At 43.0% G+C, this 24,283-nt stretch overlaps 2 protein-coding genes across 6 annotated transcripts in view; one reads left to right on the forward strand and one right to left on the reverse strand.

Annotated features, from left to right (window-relative positions):
• Window positions 1-20,217, forward strand: part of LOC110497955 (formin) — a 94,679-nt gene extending 74,462 nt beyond the window's left edge. For 3 of the 5 annotated variants that reach the window (XR_005037748.2, XM_090211362.1, XM_036954900.2), the window contains 4 exons: window positions 12,514-12,565; window positions 15,978-16,127; window positions 17,654-17,735; window positions 17,882-20,217. Coding sequence is in view for 4 of the 5 variants with exons in the window: in XM_090211362.1 (XP_090067488.1) it covers window positions 12,514-12,565; window positions 15,978-16,127; window positions 17,654-17,735; window positions 17,882-17,926 (329 nt within the window). In the remaining variant the exon portion in view is untranslated. Of the gene's footprint in view, window positions 1-9,969; window positions 10,208-12,513; window positions 12,566-15,977; window positions 16,128-17,653; window positions 17,736-17,881 lie in introns of those variants that run through there. The other 2 variants (XM_036954901.2, XM_090211363.1) reach the window with 2 other exon arrangements.
• A 1,664-nt stretch (window positions 20,218-21,881) lies between these two features.
• On the reverse strand, window positions 21,882-24,081 carry grem1b (gremlin 1b). The gene is made up of 2 exons (XM_021574441.3): window positions 23,770-24,081; window positions 21,882-23,214 (listed from the first exon to the last, which is right to left on the reverse strand). Exon 2 carries the CDS (start codon window positions 23,211-23,213, stop codon window positions 22,662-22,664), a length of 552 nt encoding a protein of 183 aa, XP_021430116.1. The 5' UTR covers window position 23,214; window positions 23,770-24,081; the 3' UTR covers window positions 21,882-22,661.
• Window positions 24,082-24,283: the final 202 nt, after the last annotated feature.

Here is a 24,283-nt window from a genome sequence, read left to right on the forward strand (position 1 = left end):
AATGATGGAGGCCACTGTGTTCTTGGGGACCTTCAATGCTGCAGAAATGTGTTGGTACCCTTCCCCAGATCTGTGCCTCGACACAATCCTGTCTCTGAGCTCTACTGACAATTCCTTCGACCTCATGACTTGGTTTTTGCTCTGATATGCACTGTCAACTGTGGGACCTTATATAGACAGGTGTGAGCCTTTCCAAATCATGTCCAATCAATTGAATTTACCACAGGTGGACTCTAATCAAGTTGTAGAAACATCTCAAGGATTATCAATGGAAACAGGATGCACCTGAGCTCAATTTCGAGTCTCATAGCAAAGGGTCTGAATACTTATGTAAATAATTTTAAATGCATTTTCAAACATGTCTAGATACCTGTTTCCGCTTTGTCATTATGGGGTATTGTGTGTAGATTGATGAGTAAAATGTTTTTATTAAATCCATTTTAGAATAAGGCTTTAACGTAACAAAATGTGGAAAAAGGAAAGGACTCTGAATACTTTCCGAATGCACTGTATATATATTTATATTATTATTTATTTTTGACTAAATCAATATGTATTGGTTGTCAATGTTTTGGCGTCAAACTGATGGCAGTTGTGAAGAAAAGTCAATAGTTGGAAGAGTTGCAGAGTTGATTAGATTATACATTTTTACAGGAATTAGGCTATTTTCTCTTCAACCATTCAGTCCACCTACTAGAAACTTATGGACAATATCGAATATAGATATAAAACTATATGACTATATATGAATATTTTTTGTTTTAAGTTATTCAAGTATAAATTACCAAAGTTACAATAGATTGACATGTATTTTCTGTTAATTAACAAAATTACTAAAGATTCTGGTAACTTTGGTAAATCACCAGTAGCTTTGCAACCCTAGACATGACCCCATGTGTTGACCTCCAGGGGGTGCTATGTGTTGTTTTTATATGTTGTTTAAGTAAATACTGCTCCAGCAGACTCATAGCGTATCACCTAACCCAGGCTGGGCAGGACAGGCTGTTTGAGCCCCAGTGGAAGCTAATGAAGCCAGAGGCCAGAGTGGCTGCACTGGGTATGGCCTGATTGGGAGTTTAGATGTGTTTACACTCCCCTTGTTCTCCGTAAGCCACTTTTTCTCTACTGATTATAATGGCAGCTTTTGGAAATGAGGATCCTCGATTATTTGATATCACTCACTGTATCTGAGGCAAGCAGAGGCATGTGTCAGAGCCCATCCACTGGACTGAGTGATGAGACGACCTTCCCCCTTCTCCTACCGCCAAATCATACTCTGTGACACACTCCCAAGTTCTACCAGTAGATAGTGATGATGTATATTCACCCCCTCTGTCATGTCTCTAAGCCAGCCTGTCATCTCTCTGAATGGAGAATGAACCCACTGTTCTCCAAATCTGTCTTCAGAGAGGAAATATTCTCCACATAGACTATTTATTGCTGAGGAGAATGTCATGTAAAGAAACCAAACTCAGAGAGAAACTAGAAAGATCCTGTTTTCCTTTCTCAAAAACACTGAGAGGAACCATTAAAGCCCAAAGCTGTAATTTAGCTCTTCACTATATTTTTTTGCCTTGTCAGGCCGTTAGTTGGGTGGTGGTGGAGCCCATGGCCAGCGTTAGTTAGAGACAGAGCTGCCTGTCAGGGACAGGAGTCTAAAGCCTAAGCCTGTAGAGAGGATCACGTTGCCCTTAACATGTTGCCTGTACTCATGGCTGCTATAAAGCTGGCAGGACATCCCTGGCTGAGGCCTCGTAAAGGCTGGTTGGACAGCTTGGGGACCACTGTGTTAGCCAGGGACACACTGCACCGAGGTGGAGAAGCTCTGATCCCTTCTACCTCTCCCCCCTCCACTAGACATCTTCACCCAGACGCTTCCTACAGCCCCCTCCAGTGCCTTGCAAAGGCAGCCAGTCAGCCAGTAGAGCTGCTGCCATTGAAAACAGAAAGCTTTTTCACGTCCATCATGCAGACACGGGCTCCTGTATGGTTTCTGTGGTATGCAGCATGAGGAAACACAGAGGTCATAGTGTTCCTAGAGAGAAAGTGGACATCCATCTCAGAGCGTTCCTCCAAAGGGTCAACGTGTTCAACTATGATTACTATTGATCATAGGGATGTGAGAGGCAGAGGGAAGGAGTTTACAGAGACGCGGTGTGATCCCTGATTTACTGGAAATGACTGTGTAAATATTCCCAGGAGTTATTGTTCACATAGCAGAGACACATCTGATCCTAACTTGCATTACAATGTGTCTTGCAGACAGAGGGAGAGGCCTTGTGTCAGGCTTATGCAGAGTGGGTGCCAGGCTTGTGTCGCTAAAGCATCATAATACATACAGAAGCTCTTCCCCATTTGAATGAGTGCCAACTAGGACTCCCATACAGTACGTAGGTGTGCTTCTGCCAATGTTCTCACACAGTTCACTGGTTTTAAATGATCAAGCTCTCATCAGTCTCGCAGTGGGTAAACATAAGTGCAACCAAACAGAATCCATCTCAAAGCAACTTGGCAAGCCAACAACCACCTGCATGCAATCTCGCCACCTTCACCATCTTCACATAGCTGCCACAGGCGAGGCGAGGGCCTTCACATTTCTGCATGCTCAAAGAGCCACAAAGAGCGGGCTATTAACAAAACACACTGACTCAGGTCTATAAACCTCTATAGGTCTGGTAGAGCATCAGAGTTGTCTTAAAGTGGACCACCTCTGAGGCCAACACCCACAACAACGTCTTTTATCTCTACAAAGTACTAGTGACAGACAAAAGTGTCAGCGTCACGCAAGGCGATCTAGATTTTACTACATTAAAGGGCAAATTGCACACATTACTTGTGGCGGACAGAGAATATTGTTAAACAATAGGCTCTTTCTATAAAAAATGCAAATGAGGTATCTCACAGAGAGATTGCATCCATATGTTGTTGGAGGTACAGAGTGAGAACTGGAGGCAGGGCAGTGTTTTCAGCATAGAAATGATTCATGTACTGTATGTGTTGCAGACAAAGTCTGCCTTGGTATGTTTGTCTCCTAGTTACACATTGCAAATGGAAATGTGTTCTAGAATGTTTACTCTTTTTAACATTCCAGTGTGTCAAACCTCTATCTGTATTATTGATCAATATCACAGAATATTTGAAAGGTCTTTAAACCATGATGGTTGCCACTGGCTACAAAATGGTATTGGTTAACAAAAACACATCTTAAACATAAACTTTCCAGTGGGAAACATATAAACCATTCTTAATAAACAGAGCTCCTCCAGCAGTTGCCCTTACTTGTGAAGCAGTGCGGTTTAGTGCTGGTGACAGGTCCCTTCCATTGCTCATCTCTTGAGGATGATTCTATGACTTTAATATACAGAACAAAGGAACAGTTCTCACACAAAAGAGTTGTGGAGGATCTAAATATTTAATTGACTGAACAGTATTAGTGTTGTCCAGGCGTGCACGTGTGCCGGTGTGCTTCTGGTAGCAATCTCGTCATCGGTATTGATGGACAGTGATAACCATAAGCAAGCGTGTGTAAGAAGGGAGACACTATTATCTCATACACACTGTATGTTTTTTTATGGAGGAGGGAGAGTCTGTTGGTCATAGTGCACTCCGTGCTTGCTCCTGTGCGAGGCAGGGGAGCAGAGCAGCTCATGTGACCGTGTCTGTGGAGCGCTGACCCAGAACTGCCTGGGAGACTGTCGGGAGGCTGTGAGGAAGCTGTGGGGGCTGTGACCCACCCCTGCTTCCCATCCATACATACAGTACTGCTCTTCCTCATGTTTCATCTGCTCAGATTTTGGACATTTTTGATAGAATGCTGAAATGTTAAGTCCCTAACTTCAAATCAAATCCAATCAAATGTTATTTGTCACATGTGCCGAATACAACAGGTGTAGGTAGACCTTACAGTGAAATGCATACTTACAAGCCCTTAACCAACAATGCAGTTTTAAGAAAATACCCCCCAAAAAAGTAATGGATAAGTATAACAAATAATTAAAGAGCAGCAGTCAATAACAATAGCGGGGCTATATACAAGGGGTATTTTAGCCATTTAATTAGATGTTCAGGAGTCTTATGACTTGGGGGTAGAAGCTGTTTAGAAGCCTCTTGTACCTAGACTTGGTGCTCCGGTACCGCTTGCTATGTGGAAGCAGAGAGAACAGTCTATGACTAGGGTGGCTGGAGTCTTTGACAATGTCTTTGACAAGGTCTAGGGCCTTCCTCTGACACCGCCTGGTATAGAGGTCCTGGATGGCAAGAATCTTGGCCCCGGTGATGTACTGGGACGTACGTACTACCCTCTGTAGTCCCTTGCGGTCGGAGGCCGAGCAGTGATGCAACCAGGATGCTCTCAATGGTGCAGCTGTAAAACCTTTTGAGGATCTGAGGACCCATGCCAAATAGTTTCAGTCTCCTGAGGGGGAATAGGTTTTGTCGTGCCCTCTTCACAACTGTCTTGGTGTGCTTGGACCATGTTAGTTCGTTGGTGATGTGGACACCAAGGAACTTGAAGCTCTCAACCTGCTCCACTACAGCCCCGTCGATGAGAATGGGGGCATGCTCAGTCCTCCTTTTCCTGTAGTCCACAATCATCTCCTTTGTCTTGATCACATTGAGGGAGAGGTTGTTGTCCTTGCACCACACTGTCAGGTCTCTGAACTCCTCCCTATAAGCTGTCTCCTCGTTGTTGGTGATCAGACCTACCACTGTTGTGTCAATTCAAATCAAAGTTTAATTGTTACGTGCGCCGAATACAACAGGTGTAGAACTTACAGTGAAATGCTTACTTACAGGTCCTAACCAACAGTGCAATTTTTAAGTAAAAAATAGGTATTAGGTGAACAATAGATAAGTAAAGAAATTAAGAAGACACTGAAAAATAACAGTAGCAAGGCTAGACACAGTAGCGAGGCTATAACAGTAGCGAGGCTATATACAGGCACCGGTTAGTCGGGCTAATTGTAGTAGTATGTACATGTAGGTATGGTTAAAGTGACCATGCATATATGATAAACAGAGAGTAGCAGTAGCGTAAAAGTGGGGGTGGTGGGTGGTGGGTGGCGGGACACAATGCAGATAGCCTGGTTAGCCAATGTGCCGAAGCACTGGTTGGTCGGCCCAATTGAAGTAGTATGCACATGAATGTATAGTTAAAGTGACTATGCATGTATGATAAACAGAGAGTAGCAGCAGTGTCAAAGAGGGGTTGGGTGGGGGGGATGACACAATGCAAACAGTCCGGGTAGCCATTTGATTACTTGTTTAGGAGTCTTATGGCTTGGGGGTAAAAGCACCTATCAATATAACGCATTGTCAACATTTTAAAACAAGAAACTTGTGGCGTCTGGTTTGTTTCAATATTACGAATGTTATATGTATGGGCTCCCGAGTGATGCAACGGTCTAAGGCACTGCATCTCAGTGCAAGAGGCGTCACTACAGTCCCTGGTTTGAATCCAGGCTCTTATCACGTCCGGCTGTGATTGGGAGTACATTAGGGCAGAGCACAATTGGCCCAGTGTCGTCCGTGTAGGCTGTCATTGTAAATAAGAATTTGCTCTTAACTGACTTGCCGAGTTCAAGAAAGGTTAAATAAATACATATTTTTAAAATATATATATTTATATCATTTCGTTTAACTTTTAACTTTTACTCAAGTATGACAATTGAGTACTTTTCCACCACTCTACTTAAGTACTTTTAAAACCAGATACTATTAGATTTTTACTTTTAGTTTAGTCAGTTTCAATAAAGGGGTTTTTACTTTTACTCAAGTATGACAATTTATTACTTTTTCTACCACTGCCAGGGGCATACTCCAACAGTCAGACATCATTTACAAACGAAGCATGTGTGTTTAGTGCGTCCACCAGATCAGAGGCAGTAGGAATGACCAGCGATGTTCTCTTGATAAGTGTGTGAATTGGACCATATTCCTGTCCTGTTAAATATTCAAAATGTAACGAGCACTTTCGGGTGTCAGGGAAAATGTATGGAGTAAAAAGTCTTTAGGAATGTAGTGAATTAGAAGTAAGTTGTCAAAAATATACACTGAACAAAAATATGAACTAAACATGTAAAGTCTTGGTCCCATGTTTCATGAGCTGACATAAAAGATCCCAAAAATATTCCATACGAACAAAAAGCTAATTACTCTCAGATTTTGTTTACAAATTTGTTTACATCCCTGTTAGTGAGCATTTCTACTTTGCCAAGACAATCCATCCACCTGACAGGTGTGGCATATCAACAAGGTGATTAAGCAGCATGATCATTACACAGGTGCACCTTGTTCTGGGGACAATAAAAGGCCCCTCTAAAATGTGCAGTTTGATCACTCAACACAATGCCACGAATGTCTCAAGTTTTGAGAGAGTTCCCAATTGGCATGCTGACTGCAGAAATATCCACCAGAGCTGTTGCCAGAGAATTTAATGTTAATTTCTTTACCATAAATCGCCTCCAACGTCAGTTTTTGTATGTCGGTTATTGTATGGGCAGATGTAACGGCATAACTTTAGACCGTCCCCTCGCCCATACCCGGGCACGAACCAGGCACACATCAACAACAGTCACCCTCAAAGTATCGTTACCCATCGCTCCACAAAGCCGCGGCCCTTGCAGAGAAAGGGGAACTACTACTTCAAGGTCTCAGAGCGAGTGACGTCACCGATTGAAACGCTATTTAGCGCGCACCACCGCTAACTAAGCTATCCGTTTCACATCCGTTACACAGACATAAGCTACTGACAACAAAAACAATTGCATTTTATCAATGCCAATTTGAATGCACAGAGATACCATGACGAGATTCTGAGGACCATTTCCGTGTCATTCATTCTCCACCATCACCTCATGTTCCAGCATGATAATGCACGGACCCATGTCGCAACGATCTGGAATTCCTGAAAGTTGAAAATGATCTTCCATGGCCTGCATACTCACCAGACACCAGACATGTCACCCATTGAGTTTGCGATGCTCTGGATCGACGTGTACGACAGTGTGTTCCAGTTCCTGCCAATATCCAGCAACTTCACACAGCCATTGAAGAGAAGAGGGACAACATTCCACAGGCCACGATCAACAGCCTCATCAACTCTATGTGAAGGAGATGCAGTGCAGCATGAGAAAAATGGTGGTCACAACAAATACTGACTGGTTTTCAGATCCAGGCCCCTACCTTTTTTAAAGTTATCTGTGACCAACAGATGCATATTTGTATTCCCTGTCATGTGAAATCCATAAATTAGGGTCTAAAGAATTTATTTCAATTGACTAATTTTCTTTAAACTTTAACTCAGTAAAATCTTTGAAATTGTTGCATGTTGCATTTATATTTTTGTTCAGTATAAATAGTAAAGTACAGATACCCCCCAAAACTACAAAGTATTTTTACTTAAGTACGTTACGCCACTGGTCGTGAACAGGGCCCGACAACGCCTCTTCCCCCTCAAGAGGCTGAAAAGGTTCGGCATGGGCCCTCAGATCCTCAAAAAGTTCCACAGTTGCACAGTTGGGAGCATCTTGACTGGCTGCATCACGCTTGGTATGGCAACTGCTTGTCATCTGACCGCAAGGCACTCAAATTTTAGTATTCTAGAATGATCTAGAATGTTTATTGCTTTTAACATTCCAGTGTGTCAAATCTCTATCTGTATTCTTGGTCAATATCATATACTGTCCTGCAAAGGGTAGGGTCAGTCCTTCACTAAAGATCCCATTGTACACTGGTTTCCACCAGGCCAAGTTCCCAGCCTTTCCCCACCAGACTATCATGGCCATAAACATCTAGTTCATATTTGCACAACCCTGACGTCTTCACTGTGTTGGCAATCAATTGTCTTGGGCAGAGGCTTTGAAAACCTGTATATTTGTTTGTGCCATGGTAATAAGAGGCTGGAGGCTCCCTCTTGATAGGACAACAATATGAACACCAGCACAGCTTAACAAAGTTCAAAGATTGAGGCTGGCAAGGAACAAGGTATATTTATCGTTTCCGAGAACGAGAGATTTATCGACACAGACACACACACTAATGTTCACACATACACCTTTTGATGTTTGATTGAGTATGTATGGAAATGAGATACAGTTGAAGTGGAAAGTTTACATACCCTTAGGTTGGAGTCATTAAACGATTTTGTCAACCACTCCACACATTTTTTGTTAACAAACTATAGTTTTGGCAACTCGGTTAGGACATCTACTTTGTGCATGACACACGTCATTTTTCCAACAATTGTTTACAGACAGATTATTTAGTTTATAATTCACTGTGTCACAAGTCCAGTGGGTCAGAAGTTTATGTACACTAAGTTGACTGTGTCTTTAAACAGTTTGGAAAGTTCCAGAAAATGATGTCATGGCTTTAGAAGGTTCTGATAGGCTAATTGACATCATTTGAGTCACTTGGAGGTGTACTTGTGGATATATTTCAAGGCCTACGTTAAAACTCAGTGCCTCTTTGCTTGACATAATGAGACAATCAAAAGAAATCAGCCAAGACCTCAGAAAAACAATTGTAGACCTCCACAAGTCTGGTTCATCCTTGAGAGCAATTTTCAAACGCCTGAAGGTACCACGTTCATCTGTACAAACAATAGTACGCAAGTATAAACACCATGGGACCACACAGCCGTCATACCGCTCAGGAAGGAGACGCGTTCTGTCTCCTAGAGATGAACATACTTTGGTGCGAAAAGTGCAAATCAATCCCAGAACAACAGCAAAGGACCTTGTAAAGATGCTGGAGGAAACAGATACAAAAGTTTCTATATCCACAGTAAAATGATTCCTATATAACCTGAAAGGCCGCACCGCAGGGAAGAAGCCACTGCTCCAAAACCGCCATAAAAAAGACAGACTACAGTTTGCAACTGCACACAGGGACAAAGATCATACTTTTTGGAGAAATGTCCTCTGGTCTGATGAAACAAAAATAGAACTGTTTGGCCATAATGACCATCGTTATGTTTGGAGGAAAAAGGGGGAGGCTTGCAAGCCGAAGAACACCATCCCAACCGTGAAGCACGGGGGTGGCAGCATCATGTTGTGGGGGTGCTTTGCTGCAGGAGGGACTAGTGCACTTCACAAAATAGATGGCATTATGAGGCAGGAAAATTATGTGGATATATTAAAGCAACATCTCAAGACATCAGTCAGGAAGTTAAAGCTTGGTTGCAAATTTTTTTTCCAAATGGACAATGACCCCAAGCATACTTACAAAGTTGTGGCAAAATGGCTTAAGGACAGCAAAGTCAAGGTATTGGAGTGGCCATCACAAAGCCCTGACCTCAATCCCATAGAACATTTGTGGGCAGAACAGAAAAAGTGTTTGCAAGCAAGGATGCCTACAAACCTGACTCAGTTACACCAGCTCTGTCAGGAGGAATGGGCCAAAATTCACCCAACTTACTGTGGGAAGTTTGTGGAAGTCTACCCAAAACATTTGACCCAAGTTAAATTGTGAAAACTGAGTTTAAATGTATTTGGCTAAGGTGTATGTAAACTTCCGACTTCAGCTATACATACATTAAAAAAAATGTATAGCAGTGGAGCTGTAGTCACCGATGCAGTAAAGATTGTGTAATTTTCTTTCACAGAAAGCTTCCAGGTCCTTAACACAGCTTATACTGGATATGTAGTTCCCTAGCCCTTCGTTATCTGAATGCTTGGTAAACCAGTGGTTTGGAAAAGCGTGTCAGAGTTTTAAAGGCCTAATTTATTGTCCCTCTCAACATGCGTGTCTCATAACTTTCTAGTTAGCCACTACTGGTTTCATGTTTACACAGGTAGCGGAGAAAGAGAAACTTCACACATCCTCTTTCTCACTCACTCACTCACTCTCTCTCGCTCTCTCTCTCGCTCTCTCTCGCTCTCTCTCTCCCTGTCTCTCGCTCTCTTTCTTTCTCTCTCTCTCTCTCGCTATCTCTCTCTCTCTCTCTCTCCGTGGACCACTCTCTCTCAGAGCGCCGGCCAGCCTGGTGCCACCTCCACACAGAACCATACCAGAGAGGACCCCAGGCGCCAGCTCGACCCCCCCGCTGTGACTAACGCCATTGGTCATGACTCTCCCCCCTCCTCCCCCACCCCAGCCATGGCCGCCCCTTCCTTTCATTAGGTTTATCTCAGACAATCAGCCTGCTAATGTAAAAAAAAAATGGGGTGGTAGCAGCTTAAGCTCACCCTCTCCCAAAAGACCCGCAAACCTGCCTTTGAACAATTTTTGGGAGACCTCCCCCTCTTAAATCTTCAAGTGGGAAAGGTCCCCCATCATTGTAAAAAGGATGAATCTGGAAAAATGCAATAAATCTGAGATCACAGGCACTCTCTGGCCCTAGATAAATTCTTGCACCTCGCCCTGGCCGGCCGCACACATCTGCCTTGCATTTAGACACTTTTACATGGCAGGAGTACACAGGAGCCTCCAGTTCCCGAGCCTCATACACTCACTCCTCAGCCCAGCTCTGTGCTGCCTGTGCCCCTGCTCCGCGTATATATATATATACTGTACAGTATCAGTTAAAAGTCTGGACACCTACTCATTCAAGGGTTTTTCTTTATTTTTACTATTTTCTAGATTGTAGAATAATAGTGAAGACATAATTATGAAGTAACACATATGGAATCATGTAGTAACCAAAAAAGTGTTAAACAAATCGAAATATATTTCTATTTGAGATTCTTCAAATTAGCCACCCTTTTGCCTTGATGACAGCTTGGCGCACTCTTGGTATTCTCTCAACCAGCATAACCTGGAATGCTTTTCCAAAAGTCTTGAAGGAGTTCCCACATATGCTGAGCACTTGTTAACTGCTTTTCCTCTACTCTGCCATCCAACTTATCCCAAACCATCTCAATTGGGTTGAGGTCGGGTGATTTTTGAGGCCAGTTCATCTGATGCAGCACTCCATCAATATCCTTCTTGGTCAAATAGCCCTTACACAGCCTGGAGGTGTGTTGGGTCATTGTCCTGTTGAAAAACAAATGACAGTCCCACTAAGCACAAACCAGATGCAGAATGCTGTGGTAGCCATGCTGGTTAAGTGTGCCTTGAATTCTAAATAAATCACCGACAGTGTCACTAGCAAAGCACCATCACACCTCCTCCTCCATGCTTCATGGTGGGAACCACATGTGCGGAGATCATCCGTTTACCTACTCTGCTACTCACAAAGACATGGCAGTTGGAACCAAAAATCTCAAATTTGGACTCATCAGACCAAAGGACAGATTTCCACCGGTCTAATGTCTATTGCTCGTGTTTCTTGGCCAAAGCAAGTGTCTTCTTTTTATTGGTGTCCTTAAGTAGTGGTTTCTTTGCAACAATTCGACCATGAAGGCCTGATTCACGCAGTCTCCTCTGAACAGTTGATGTTGAGATGTGTCTATTACTTGAACTCTGTGAAGCATTTATTTGGGCTGCAATCTGAGGTGCAACTAACTCTAATGAACTTATCCTCTACAATAGAGGTAACTCTGGGTCTTCCTTTCCTGTGGCGGTCCTCATGAGAGTCAGTTTCATCATAGCGTTTGATCGTTTTTGCAACTGCACTTGAAGAAACTTTAAAAGTTAGAAAATTTTGGGAATTGACTGACCTTCGTGTCTTAAAGTAATGATGGACTGTTGTTTCTCTTTGCTTATATGTTCTTGACATAATATGAACTTGGTATTTTACCAAATAGGGCTATCTTCTGTATACCACCCCTAACTTGTCACAGCACAACTGATTGGCTCGAACGCATTAATAAGGAAAGAAATTCCACAAATTGACTTTTTACAAGGCACACCTGCTAATTGAAATGCATTCCAGCTGACTACCTCCTGCAGTGGTTTGAGAGAATGCCAAGAGTGTGTAAAGCTGTCATCAAGGCAAAGGGTGGCTACTTTGAAGAATCTAAAATATATTTTAATTTGTTTAACACTTTTGGTTACTACATGATTCCATATGTGTTATTTCATAGTTCTGATGTCTTCACTATTATTATACAATGTAGAAAAAAAGTAAAAATAAAGAAAAACCCTTGAATGAGTAGGTGTGTCCAAACTTTTGACTGGTACTGTACATATATATATATATATATATACTGCGTGCATTTTATGTATGGGTGGTCCTGGGAATCAAACCCACTAACTATCCTGCCGTTGCAAGCGCCATGCTCTACCAACTGACACAAATATCTTACCTCTTACAATCAATCTCAGTGAAATGCACAGACACCTCTATCACATGCTCTTTCACCCTAGACATGTCAACCTGGTGACCCTCCACCCTGACACTCATTCCTCCCCCTGGGAGAGGAAAGGTCTGTTCCCACAGTGTCCCCACCTGGGCTCCACCCAGTGTGACCCTGTATCAGTGGAACTGTATGGAGTCTCATTGTTGTACCTCAGTTTCCCTCCCATTGGAAATATCTATCCCCACTACTGTATGTACTTTGACCTCAATGCCTCAACGAATACTGCCTCACATAGGTTTGTTTACTCCATGTTGTTTTTTGTCTTTTCCAGCTCAAAAGGACCACACTGCTGAGGATGACAGGCTCAATGCAGCACAGAAAAGGTATGAATCGTCTCTATCCATTCTAATATGATAACACAACACGATTTACCTAGAGGTCTTAGACCAAACAACATGTCATCTGTGTAACAGAGGAGTTCTTTATTTTCTGACCTGGCTGGTTGCATACCTCTGGAATACTCTAATGTTGGCTTTTATAAGACCTTTCGACATTCAGAAGGGAACCCAGCCAAGTATAATGGATGGTGGATTTCATGAGGGCATGATGGTTATTTAACATGTTTCACATAGCTAACATGGCTTACATCAGATAAAAGTAATGCAGGTAATTTGTAAAGCTGTCTGTAGTAATCAGATACGGATTGTGATAAGACAGAGGCTTCAGTACTGGGGCCTTGCGGTATCCAGGCTCTTCAGTCTTGTAGCAGAAAACCCAGGTCATAACCTGGCCCACTGTAGACTGGCCCCGAGACAGGAATGGCTGCCCATGTAGACACACCAAACTCACATACACCTCCCTATACACACACTGCTCCCGCACCGATACTTTTACATACACACACTGTGCTCACTCCACTCCAGTTGTTGTCAAGCCTTATCTTCCGTGTGTGGTATTGCAAACTTCAAGAGTCACTGTAAGAAGCGGCCCATCTGATTTATGGAGATATGGTCAACTGGCAGACGTTTAACGAGTGTCAGAGCGAAACCATATCTGGAAAATGTCATATCGGAAAAACACACTAGAAAGAGCAAACAAAAAAATATTTTTACTTGTTTAGATAGAGACCAGAATTGTTTGCTTTAAATCATAACTCTCCCAATTCCAACATAAATCATGAAAAGCACATAAAGGAGAAAGTTTCCAAACGTCCCTGTTTCATGTTTCCATTTCAAGCCAAGAGAAGCACTCAGCTTGGGTATGCATGGGTCTCTCCATCTCTCTCTCTGTCTCCTTCACTCCTCTCACTCGCTCTGTCCCCTCTCCCTCTCTCTTTCCACTATCCCTCTCTCTCTCCCTTTCCCTCTCCCTCTCCTGGTGGTATTGTGATATCTCTGTCTGCGGCTGTGTGACTGACACCAATGTAATGAAGATGTTGAACTTGGGGATATTGATCAAAAGGGTCCCGCGGCTAACAGCCCCCAGCCTTTAATGAAGTTTTCCTTTAATTTCACCTAAACGAGGCCGGGGGCTGCCTGGCGCTGGGGGGGGGGCTCTCAGGTTCCCAGGGACGCACCTCATAAAAGTGACACGCTGGTGATGAATATGGGCAGTGGGCCGTGGTGTGTGTGTGCTGTGGTGTGTGTGCTATAGTGTGTGTGTGCTGTGTGTTCTTTGGGCCCTGGGTGGGCCCCGACCCTCACATTAGGGCCCCGTGTTAATAAGGCTCATAGACATCACCACAGCTAGCTACTGAAACGCTGGGCCAACCCTGGGCCAACCCTGGGCCAACCCTGGGCCAACCCTGGGCCAACCCTGGGCCAACCCTGGGCCAACACTGGGCCAACACTGGGCCAACACTGGGCCAACCCGTCAAGGAATGGGATTGCGATTGTTTGTTATGGTCCATGTGGCCTCAAGACAACAACCATCATAGGACTAAATAGGTTGTAGTGAATTTGGATACTTGGTTGGTAAAAATACTTTATGGGAAGCTGATATGATACACAGTTTATGACATCAGTTTTGGGGTTTGTTATAGTTTTCCTGGGCATCCTATGCAGTGAGTAATGAGGTCCTCTCCAGAACACGCAATACTAATTTGTTCTTTTTATTTCTCAGTTTCCCTGAGGTTTCCTGGTACGTCCACAGTTAATGGACCATTACAGTTCCTCCTCCCTCATCATGCTCAATTTCATATGACACGACTGCAGCGTGTGTGCTGCTTACATACGTATGTGGTTACGGGGTGATTCGCTGGAGGGATATTTGAACTGTCCCAACTTCCGCTATCCAAAGTATATTGAAGATGTCTTATCTCTGTTAAAGAAACAACAGATGATCACAAAAGTGTGTTTACTGTTCTAATCTGTTTTTGTATGGAATGTTTTAGTGGTCCAAATATCCTCTTGATATACCCGGTTTCCCAGGCTTTTTTAACTGGCCTATTTTACAGCCGTCAGTGAGGAATGCTGGACATAGGTACAGTAATAAACCGTCTCATGGTAGTTGCGTCGTAGCCCTCCAGAAGTACGTGATATGTGTTTGTAGGACTTGGAGTGGGCGGGTGTGTCCTGTGCATGTGCATGTGCGTGTGTGTGTGTGTATCTTTGTGTTAATGTGTGTGTGTGTGTGTGTGAGAGAAAGAGGAAGAAAACGAAAGGGAAAGAGCTTAGCTCACCACACTACCGACTGTGTGTGATTTGTGTGAGCTCTGACACCTGACCCAGGGTCAGGGAAGGAGCCAATACAAAAGCGGCCTAGTTAATCACGCTGGACCGTGCTGGTCGGGTCTACAAAGGCTTCCAGAATTGATTCCCGGCTGTCCTCTCTCTGTTGTGTTCCTCCTGGGTTCTGCTGGCCTGGTCTGTTCTGGTTGTAGAGCGAGGCAAGGCGAGGATGATATACTGCACCATCGGAGGAGGAGCACATGACAGTTATCTGAGGAATTGGGAGCAGCCGTCTGCCGCGCACATTGCCCCGGCCCCCAACAATCCCCGCCCAACATGTCTTACATTAGCGTCGCAACAGCCACCTACCATCTGGAGGTCAAAACCTCTGTGTCAATCTGGGAACATCTCCTGAATCATGACTCCTCTATATCAAGCGTGTGACAGACAGGCCTAGAAAATGCCTTTAATGTTTGGGTTAGAGAAAACCCCGGAGCAGCAGGCTGCTTTTCAAGCCCTGTGAGCACTGCTGAGAGCCTTGTGAAGAATTTAGATTTGGTTACAATTGAATTAGTCTGAGGATCTGCCATACACAGGGTTGTGGATTCTCTTCTCATAAAGACTGAGAATCTTGAATCTCTTCAAGTAGTTCTCCCTTCTATTTGTGGATTTGAAGACCTAATCCACAACATATTTGCGTCAAGCATGTCTCAGAGTGCAGGATGATGAACGTTACAAACGTGTGTGTGTGTGTGTGTGTGTGTGTGTGTGTGTGTGTGTGTGTGTGTGTGTGTGTGTGTGTGTGTGTGTGTGTGTGTGTGTGTGTGTGTGTGTGTGTGTGCGTGCGTGCCAGCAACATGCTGTGTTTTGATGTAACATTTACACATTCCTGTGATCATCTTGCATATTGTCTGCCAATAACTATTGTTCCTGGATCGAAACAACGTGTGTGTGTGTGTCAGCCAGATCTTGGCCAGATCCCCTGGCACTGTTCCCCTTCAGGCTGTAGTAGAGGTCAATGTGATAACGGGACCTCCGTTACCGTCTCTCCCCTGTGACCCAGCAGGATGTCCTCTCACTCTATCTCTCTTCCCTCTCTCTTCTTCCCTCTGTTTCTCCCACACAGCTTCCTGGACATGGTGGGCTACTTTGGGCTCAAGCCAAAGTCTGGGGAGAAGGAGGTGGCCCCTGGTTACGTCTTCATGCTCTGGTATGAGTTCTGCAGTGACTTCAAGAACACGTGGAAACGGGAGTGTAAGAACATCTCCAAGGAGAGGTGAGTGGAAGAATCCAGACCTGCATCAGAGATCATATTAAATCACACAGCTTGTGATGAAGGGGACAGTTCTACAGCTCCTTTCCAACTGTATCTATTTCTAGAAGCCTGAGTGTTCTTTTTTTGATGACATAAAAGGGGGATTTTGTGTGTGACTGGGTCAAAGTTCATTCTGCACACTTTAAATATGTTGAACAGGACCTTTAGTCACTCTTTTCTTACCCATCTTTATTAACACGTAGCAGATTGTTGATGTCCATCACATTTATGTGTGGTACAAAACACCCCAACAGGGCATTATAAATTCTGTAGAAAGTGTGTAGTGGAGATGCTTTTACCAGTTCTTATTAAAGCACAGGGGCATCAAAGAGAAGGTAGGCAGGCCGGGACCAGGGCCTGGTACAGAGTCAAAGCCTGGGGCTGGATTTACGGTGTTTCATCTGACCCGAGGCGTGGTGTCGGATGGGAGTCCAACTGCTGGACAGCAGCTCACCTGGAGTCCTCCTGGCTTTACTGGCAGGGGACAGAGGCTCGTTAAAGACTGTGTGTTCTGGGAGGACTGTTAAACATTGTCATGATCTGACCAGTCCACAGAGCTTCAGGCTTACTGCATATGGAGACATGCAGCACTGCACATGGAGACATGCACACATACAGTCACCATACATACAGTAAAGCAGGGCAGCTATCTTTGAACTGGTGAGTTATGGACAGAGGTAATGCTCTCCCAGCCATTCCATGGATCCATGTGCTCTCTTAATTGTTTACTAGGCAATCATGTCCCGTATTACACACAGCTGATTGTGCTTATGTACAATTAACTTTATTTGAAATACGGTTTGCACACCCATAAAACCCAAGTGTTTTTAAGTCTAGCTCATTATCTCATTGGCCCACTGTCATTCTCCCTGCTTTAAGTGGTGGGCTTCACTACCTGCTAACTCCAGAAGGCTCAACAGAACAGAGTGGGGCTGTGAGGGAGGATGAGGACTCTCTGTGCCATGCTTACATGCAGTGTTCGCGGTAAAATATAACATGTTGCGGCGGTGCTTCGCTGTGCCACATACAATAGTGCCCAGGGTGGATAGGGTAGCCTAGTGGTTAGAGTGTTGGACTAGTAACCGGAAGGTTGCAAGTTCAAACCCCCGAGCTGACAAGGTACAAATCTGTCATTATGCCCCTGGACAGGCAGTTAACCCACTGTTCCTAGGCCGTCATTGAAAATAAGAATTTGTTCTTAACTGACTTGCCTAGTTAAATAAAGGTAAAATGCTGCTATTACAGTACAAATAACTTCTGGAGGGACTGAGGCCGCTGTTAGCGAACTAACTCATGTACGCCATTGTTATTAACAGACATCAAGAGGTTTTCTGTCTTACACATGACATGACAGTGTTGTGCCACATGGTCAGATATGTGACACAATGTACAAATTTGAGGGAGCTGTTATGGTTTATGCACTATTATCAAAGGTTATTTGAACCTAGATAGGTTAATGTTAGGTTGATGTTTGCTCTTTCTTCCAGGCTGAAGGAAGCGCAGGAGAACATGAAAAAGATCACTGCTGAGAAGAGGGTGGAAACCAAGAAGATCAATGCCAACAGTCTGGTAAGAACTGGACTCCCTTCAACCTCCCTCAAATATTTTGATCAGTAACATGGTTGCTATTACCTTGGCTACTAACACAGTCGATCATGGTGGATCATATCAAATGCTTTAAATCTCAGCTATCCCTTTTTCTCCTCTGTCAATAGAAAGAGAGACTGCGTCAGAAGGAAGCCAGCGTGTCCTCCAGCTGAAGAGGATGACCAATGAAGGACAGAGTGGAGAGAGGAAGTGGAGAGAGATGGCAGATGGGGAAAGTCTGCTGGCTTCACAACTTCTCGCCTTCACCACCTGCCTCTTACCCAACATCATACCTCATATAGCCCTCCGTGCCCCCACGCTGTGGACCTCTCTACTACGGCCAATTCTACCATCCCTACTGACTGGACCATCTCCACCACTCTCCATGGGGCACCCCTCTTTCACCTCAACCTCGTTCCCAGATGAGAGGCACCTTGTGTGGCTTCCATCACTGTGTATCCCTAGGACTACCATCCAGACCACTTACACCATGGGAAATAGGAACCTGTCTGCCTGACACCCTGCTGTAGATATGCCGACTGCTAAGTCTAGGTAGGCCCCTGACCCCTGACCACTAGGCTTCCTAGGCCTGCTGGAGCTGAGGACCTACATTCATTCCCCAGTCTGGGTTTCTTTAAGGACAGCATCACACATCTTGATGACATAATCCAATGCATTGTAGCTAGGTTATACAAATACAATAAATACATCCAAAATAAAGAGGAGGCCTCATTGTTGTTGGGCTATGTCAGCAGATATGGCTACCAGGTGATGTTCACTCAGAGAAACTATTACGATTGAATGAGAAAGACATTCAGGAGTTGTTATTCTAACAATGATTCAGAATATGAAAGCAATGTACAATGCTATCGTGTGGAGAATAGCTATTCATCTGCTGTGGCCCATTTTTGGAAGTGTGTCTTGTGAATGCCTTTCATATGGCATTTGTTTTCATATGAGCAGAGACTGAAACGTTTGACCTGATGTTGTATTATGAAGAGAATCAGTGGTCTTTATTGGACTGGAGTCCTGTTGAAGGCATAGCGGTGTGGGTCCTGGTCAGAAGGTAGAAACTGGATGTAACGGTGTTAACTTTCTCACTGCACCAGACTGACCCCTCCTGGGTGATAGCCAGAGAATGCCAGACCTTGGCAGCAATGCTTTGCTCTCATCCCCCGAGTCAGACATCACGCTCTGAGATGAACAAACAACCCTGCTATAAGCTACGCTGAGAAAAGCAACAGGTCTTCTGAGTATGGCTGCCCTGACACATTTTTTAAGTGTATATGATAGAATCGTTAGTTGTTCCCAATGAATGTCGTTCATGACATATGTATGTCACAATTCTAAGCACTTTCCTTCTTGCATCAGCTGTATTTAGTAGCTAAGCTACATCCCCTGTTCTTCTCAGAATGGTACTTAATCAAAATGTATTGCACTTTTTTTACACCTCAGTTTAAACTCCTATGCAATTCTATGGCTTGCGTGCTATGATAAGAACATTTATGAATTAATGTTGTAATGAAAATTGCATCATCCATTTCGAGTTTTTAGAGAAAACTATATTATATTTATTTAACAAAATATTTGTAATTTAACTCTGGAAGATTTAAACGTTGTTTTGGAAAACTCTAAATGTGAAAGATTTATTTTATGCCAAAACATTAACTGTAAAAAATACAGCCTCTTTGAGGCTGTATTTTTGTGTATTATTTGTTTCCTACCCTTAGCTTGAGGAGGATACATGAATGGCTCAGTAGTCAGGTGAAAGATGTGTTTAGTTTAATTTGGATGTGACATATTAAGTAGAGCCTTATTAATTTACCCCAAATGATCTTGTTTCATACCTGATCCAAACTGATAGGGAGAGTATCATTTGGCTAAATATATTGCCTTTTGATTTATTTAAATCAAGAACATATTTACTTTGTTTAAAAATAGAAACGATTACTCATATCAATCCATGTGTATACTTCACCCCTGTCAGAACCCATTGAGTGTAAAAAATAACATCGTTGTTTCATAATCATTGAATGTGCCATTATTTTGCATGAAGAGTTTTCACAATCTTACAATTACAAATTGTCTGTTTACTTTACACTTTTTTCAAAACCAAATTAGTAGGCTAGAAGTTAAATATTATGAAGGCCTATCTATAATGTAAATTGGTTCATTTAGTTACAGGCCGATATGTTTCCACGTTTTTTTACATGTTTATCGTAAAATAAATCATTTGCGCTAGGTCAAAGAAATAGATGACAGACACGACAAACATCACAACATTTCAGTCACCAAAGTCTTAACTGAAGTCTATAGATGAGGAACTTTGCAGCTATGGAAATTAACTTTTAAAGCATCCTTGTCAATTGTTTCTCTACTTTCAGCACTCCCTAGTAGGCTTAACATTCAGGCTCAGTAATGATGCAGTAACTATATAAAGGTGAAAATATGTTCATTACAATGACTCAAGTAGCCAAATTGTTTCATTAATATATATGATTGATTTATGCTCCATTATTTATTAAATTGCACCTGTTCCTCTCAAAATGCATATTTTCATTATGAATGAATAATTGAAACGTGTTAGAAAGCGCGATAATAATGGGAGGAAGTAGACCTAAGTTAAATGGATAGAAATGGATAGAAACAATCAATTTCCCTGAAAACATGACTTGTGTGTTTGCCTACAATTGGCCGCAAACTTGATTATTCTGCACTACATTAAGTACAGTGAAGGCATGGCAAGGCTAAATCGAAGAAAAGCGAGGCAACTGATATGTTCTTAGCCTAAAACCTTGCATTTCCAAGCAGATGTATTTTTTACGCATGGGGTGGCAAATTACCATTTGCCAAATGCGCACGAGGCTTAAACAACTGGACAATAAAGATTTGATGAAGAAAACTCGGCTCGGTATTACATTTTTAGCGAAGGGCTATTGATTGATGTATTTCTTTTTAGAGAACCGTGTAGAGAACCATCTACAGTACACTGTCTGAACAAAAAAATAGTAATGCAGCAATCGTTTTACAAATTCGTCATAGCCCGGTTTAGCGTCAGATTGTCCACAGAAAGACATGGGCCTGTGGCTGTGAGCCGAGGTAGAGGCAATTGTAAACTCTGATAACATCGTTTCAATGGGGTTCTTGAGAAGGTTGTTGTGCCTGACATGTAATTGCGTTTCTTGTGGTCTTTCCTCATAAATTATATTCGTTTTACGACGAAATGTAAGCTGTCCACGGGTCTAAGGAACGTTTAAAGGTCCCAGCAAGAGGTTGGCTCCAAGCAACAAGGAAATAACCCCATCGCTGGAGAGGATGCTTTTATTTGGTGTTTCGGGTTAACCTGATGCATAAAATGTTCTGTATGAAATCGGGAGTCTTTGCCGTTTGGGTGTGGGTTAATTTACTGCAACTTTCAGACAAAGAATGTGAACAAAAAACAAGCACGTTCAGTGAACACTGCATCAATGTCAATAACTGTTTATTTTGTTTTGTGGATCACTTGCTTTGATATAATTATCAAACCGGTTGCATGTACAATTGGTGTATGAATAACATTTTAAATCTAAAAGAAATGCTTCCATCTATAGCATTATAAACAATTATGTACACGGAGTGTACAAAACTTTAAAAACACCTTCCTAATATTGAGTTGCACCCCATCCCCCTCAAATTCTGCCCACAGTTGTGTCAAGTTGGCTGGATGTCCTTTGGGTGGTGGACCATTGTTGATACACACGGGAAACTGTTGAGCGTGAAAACCCCAGCAGCTTTGCAGTTCTTGAAACAAACCGGTGCCCCTGTCACGTCCATACCCTGTTCAAAGGCACCCAAAAAGTTTGTGAATGGCAAACAAACACAATTGTCTCAAGGCTTAAAAATCCTTCTTTAAACTGTCTCCTCCCCTTCATCTACACTGATTGAAGTGGATTTAACAAGTGACATCAATAAGGGATCATAGCTTTCCCAAAAAGTTTGTGAATGGCAAACAAACACAATTGTCTCAAGGCTTAAAAATCCTTCTTTAAACTGTCTCCTCCCCTTCATCTACACTGATTGAAGTGGATTTAACAAGTGACATCAATAAGGGATCATAGCTTTCACATACTGAACTTATTGGTCAGTATGTCATGGAAAGAGCAGGTGTTCATAATGTTTTATACATTCAGTGAACATCGACCATTTTTATTTAAATGTCAAACTAATACAAACATTTTGTTTGTTTCGATTTATAGCGTGGAACATAGGTATAGGCCTAGCATACTTTACAAAAGCTATCTTTTCTCCACTAGGCTATATTGAACATTGGAGTCACAAATCAGTGGAGCATTCTTGCCACATTAAATAGTCGTCACTTATCTTCAAATTCCACATAGTGGAAACTAGTCTTCAACCATTATTTAAATGCATTGTCCGTCATATTCCCTTCCATTGACATTTGTTGTGATTGCCTAAGGATGTTTCTGTCCAAAAGAGTGTAAACATCCTCTGTGAAACGGTTCTGCAGTCCTATTTGCGGAGGTTGGAAAAGCCGTGCGCTTGGTTACAAGTCAATCGGCAGCTTGTTGTGTTCATTCCATGTTATTATACCATGAAACGTTGCTTGCCACAGGCTGCTATTGGAATTTGATTAATACAACATTTGACACATAAAATATATGGTACAGCAGGCTTTGTTTGCAAAATAGTATGCCCACGTATAGGCCTATCTACACAAGCCTATATATAACATGGGATGCACATGTTTTTAATTTATTACTTTCCTTGCAGATTGAACATTTTCCCATATTTGGAAGAGGGAAATATGCTCCCAGTCAGTCATATGGGTTTTTTCGTTCATGTGAGCAATCCAATAGCGGTTTGATGAGCAGACTTATTGGCTGCATCCGGGTCAATCACACCACATGGCTAGTCCAATTCTATGGAGATGCAGCGGCACTGCTTTACGCGCTGGATGCGCTTCTTCTTGGTGGGTGGCTGCTGGTCCGGGCAGTTCAAAGTGTAGGTCATGGTTGTAAATCGTTTCGGCTTGCAGAATGAACAAGACTGGAAGGCTCCCTCTTCCCTGCGGACATGTCTGGGGATGTAAAAAGAATTACACTGTCCGTAGCAGAACCTGTTAATGATGGTGCGGCTGATGCAGCCCTCCTCGTGGATGGTCTGTTTGAGTGGCTGGGTCTTGCACCAGTCGCGTTTCAGATAGCGGCGCTCGGTGACATGCAACGCTTCTTGGCTGGACTCCAGCACCTCCTCAGCCGGTGCAGCAGAGCTCTTTCCCCGCCCTCGGGAACCAGAGCCCGCCTGCGGTGTCTGTGGTTGCTGCTCCGATTCGTTTGGGTTGTTTTTGTCAGGATGAGGGATGGCGCCTTGGGAGCCCCTGATCCGTTTGGAATCCACTGGAGATGACAGCAGCCCAAGGACGAAAACCATGCCACAGAGGATACGCGCCGATCTGGCCATCCTTGAACAGGAAAGATACGTGAAGGTTGAATCATCATCCATGGCCTAGCATTTTAATATTTGTTGTTAACAACAACCCAGATTTACGCTGCGTAATTAATGCATGGACTTTCTCGTCTGCCTCACGAAACATTACACATAACTTGCGATTTAAGAGGAATAGAAACATTAAACATTGCCTTTAATTAAAATATTTATTTTCTTGTTTTTACATTCACAATATAGTCCACATTACCCAACTCAATCGTCAAACCAGAAAGAAGATAAGAGCTATCAGAATACAAATGTATATTTTATGGATTTTGCGGTATAGTTATAAGGCGAAAGCCATTGAGTAAAACCGAATAAAGAAAAACTATCTTTATGCATGAAAGTAATCATTTAATTTCACATGTATATTTACAATAGTCTACAACAATCATTGAGATATGTATTCTAACGACAGAATAGGCATACATACCACGTGTGACATGATAAGGAACCTAATTCGATAACATGCCCAAGTGTTACGCACATACTTTCTCAGATGTTACGCGTTGAACTTCACTTCACTCACCTGTCAAAAGCTCCAAGTAGCCGCAAATGAAATTATCTGTGGTGGGTGTTTTTATGAAATCTCCCGAGGCAATAGGCAGCTAATGGTGGAGACTGTGGTACTGCAGACGGGGCGCGCGTTGGTGGGAGTCTGGAGTCGTTAACGATTCCATAGAAAGCGGCTGGAGTTTCAATACAAAATGCTGCAGCGCCGGACTGTCTCCTTTTTAAATGTCTGCCAGCTGAGATGTGCACAACAGACCCCTCAACATTATTGGCTAAGCATGATGCAAGGAAAATCAAAACTATCCGCCCCCTCAACACTTCCCCGAATACACTTTAAGAAAACAGACAACCAAGGAATATCATGGGGGAGGGGGTGTAGGAGAACTTTGGCACGAAGTTCATGGAAACCATGTAGACTTCAGTGCTGAACTGGGCACACATTTGGGAATGTAATGCATGTCATAAATATAAAGTAAGTCTAGCCTATTTTACTCATCTGCATGTTATCTCTAATATCTCACATTTTCTAT

The sequence above is a fragment of the Oncorhynchus mykiss genome, chromosome 19 (genome assembly GCF_057628025.1).
Source record: "Oncorhynchus mykiss isolate SJ-2025 chromosome 19, ASM5762802v1, whole genome shotgun sequence".
Taxonomy (NCBI): domain Eukaryota; kingdom Metazoa; phylum Chordata; class Actinopteri; order Salmoniformes; family Salmonidae; genus Oncorhynchus; species Oncorhynchus mykiss.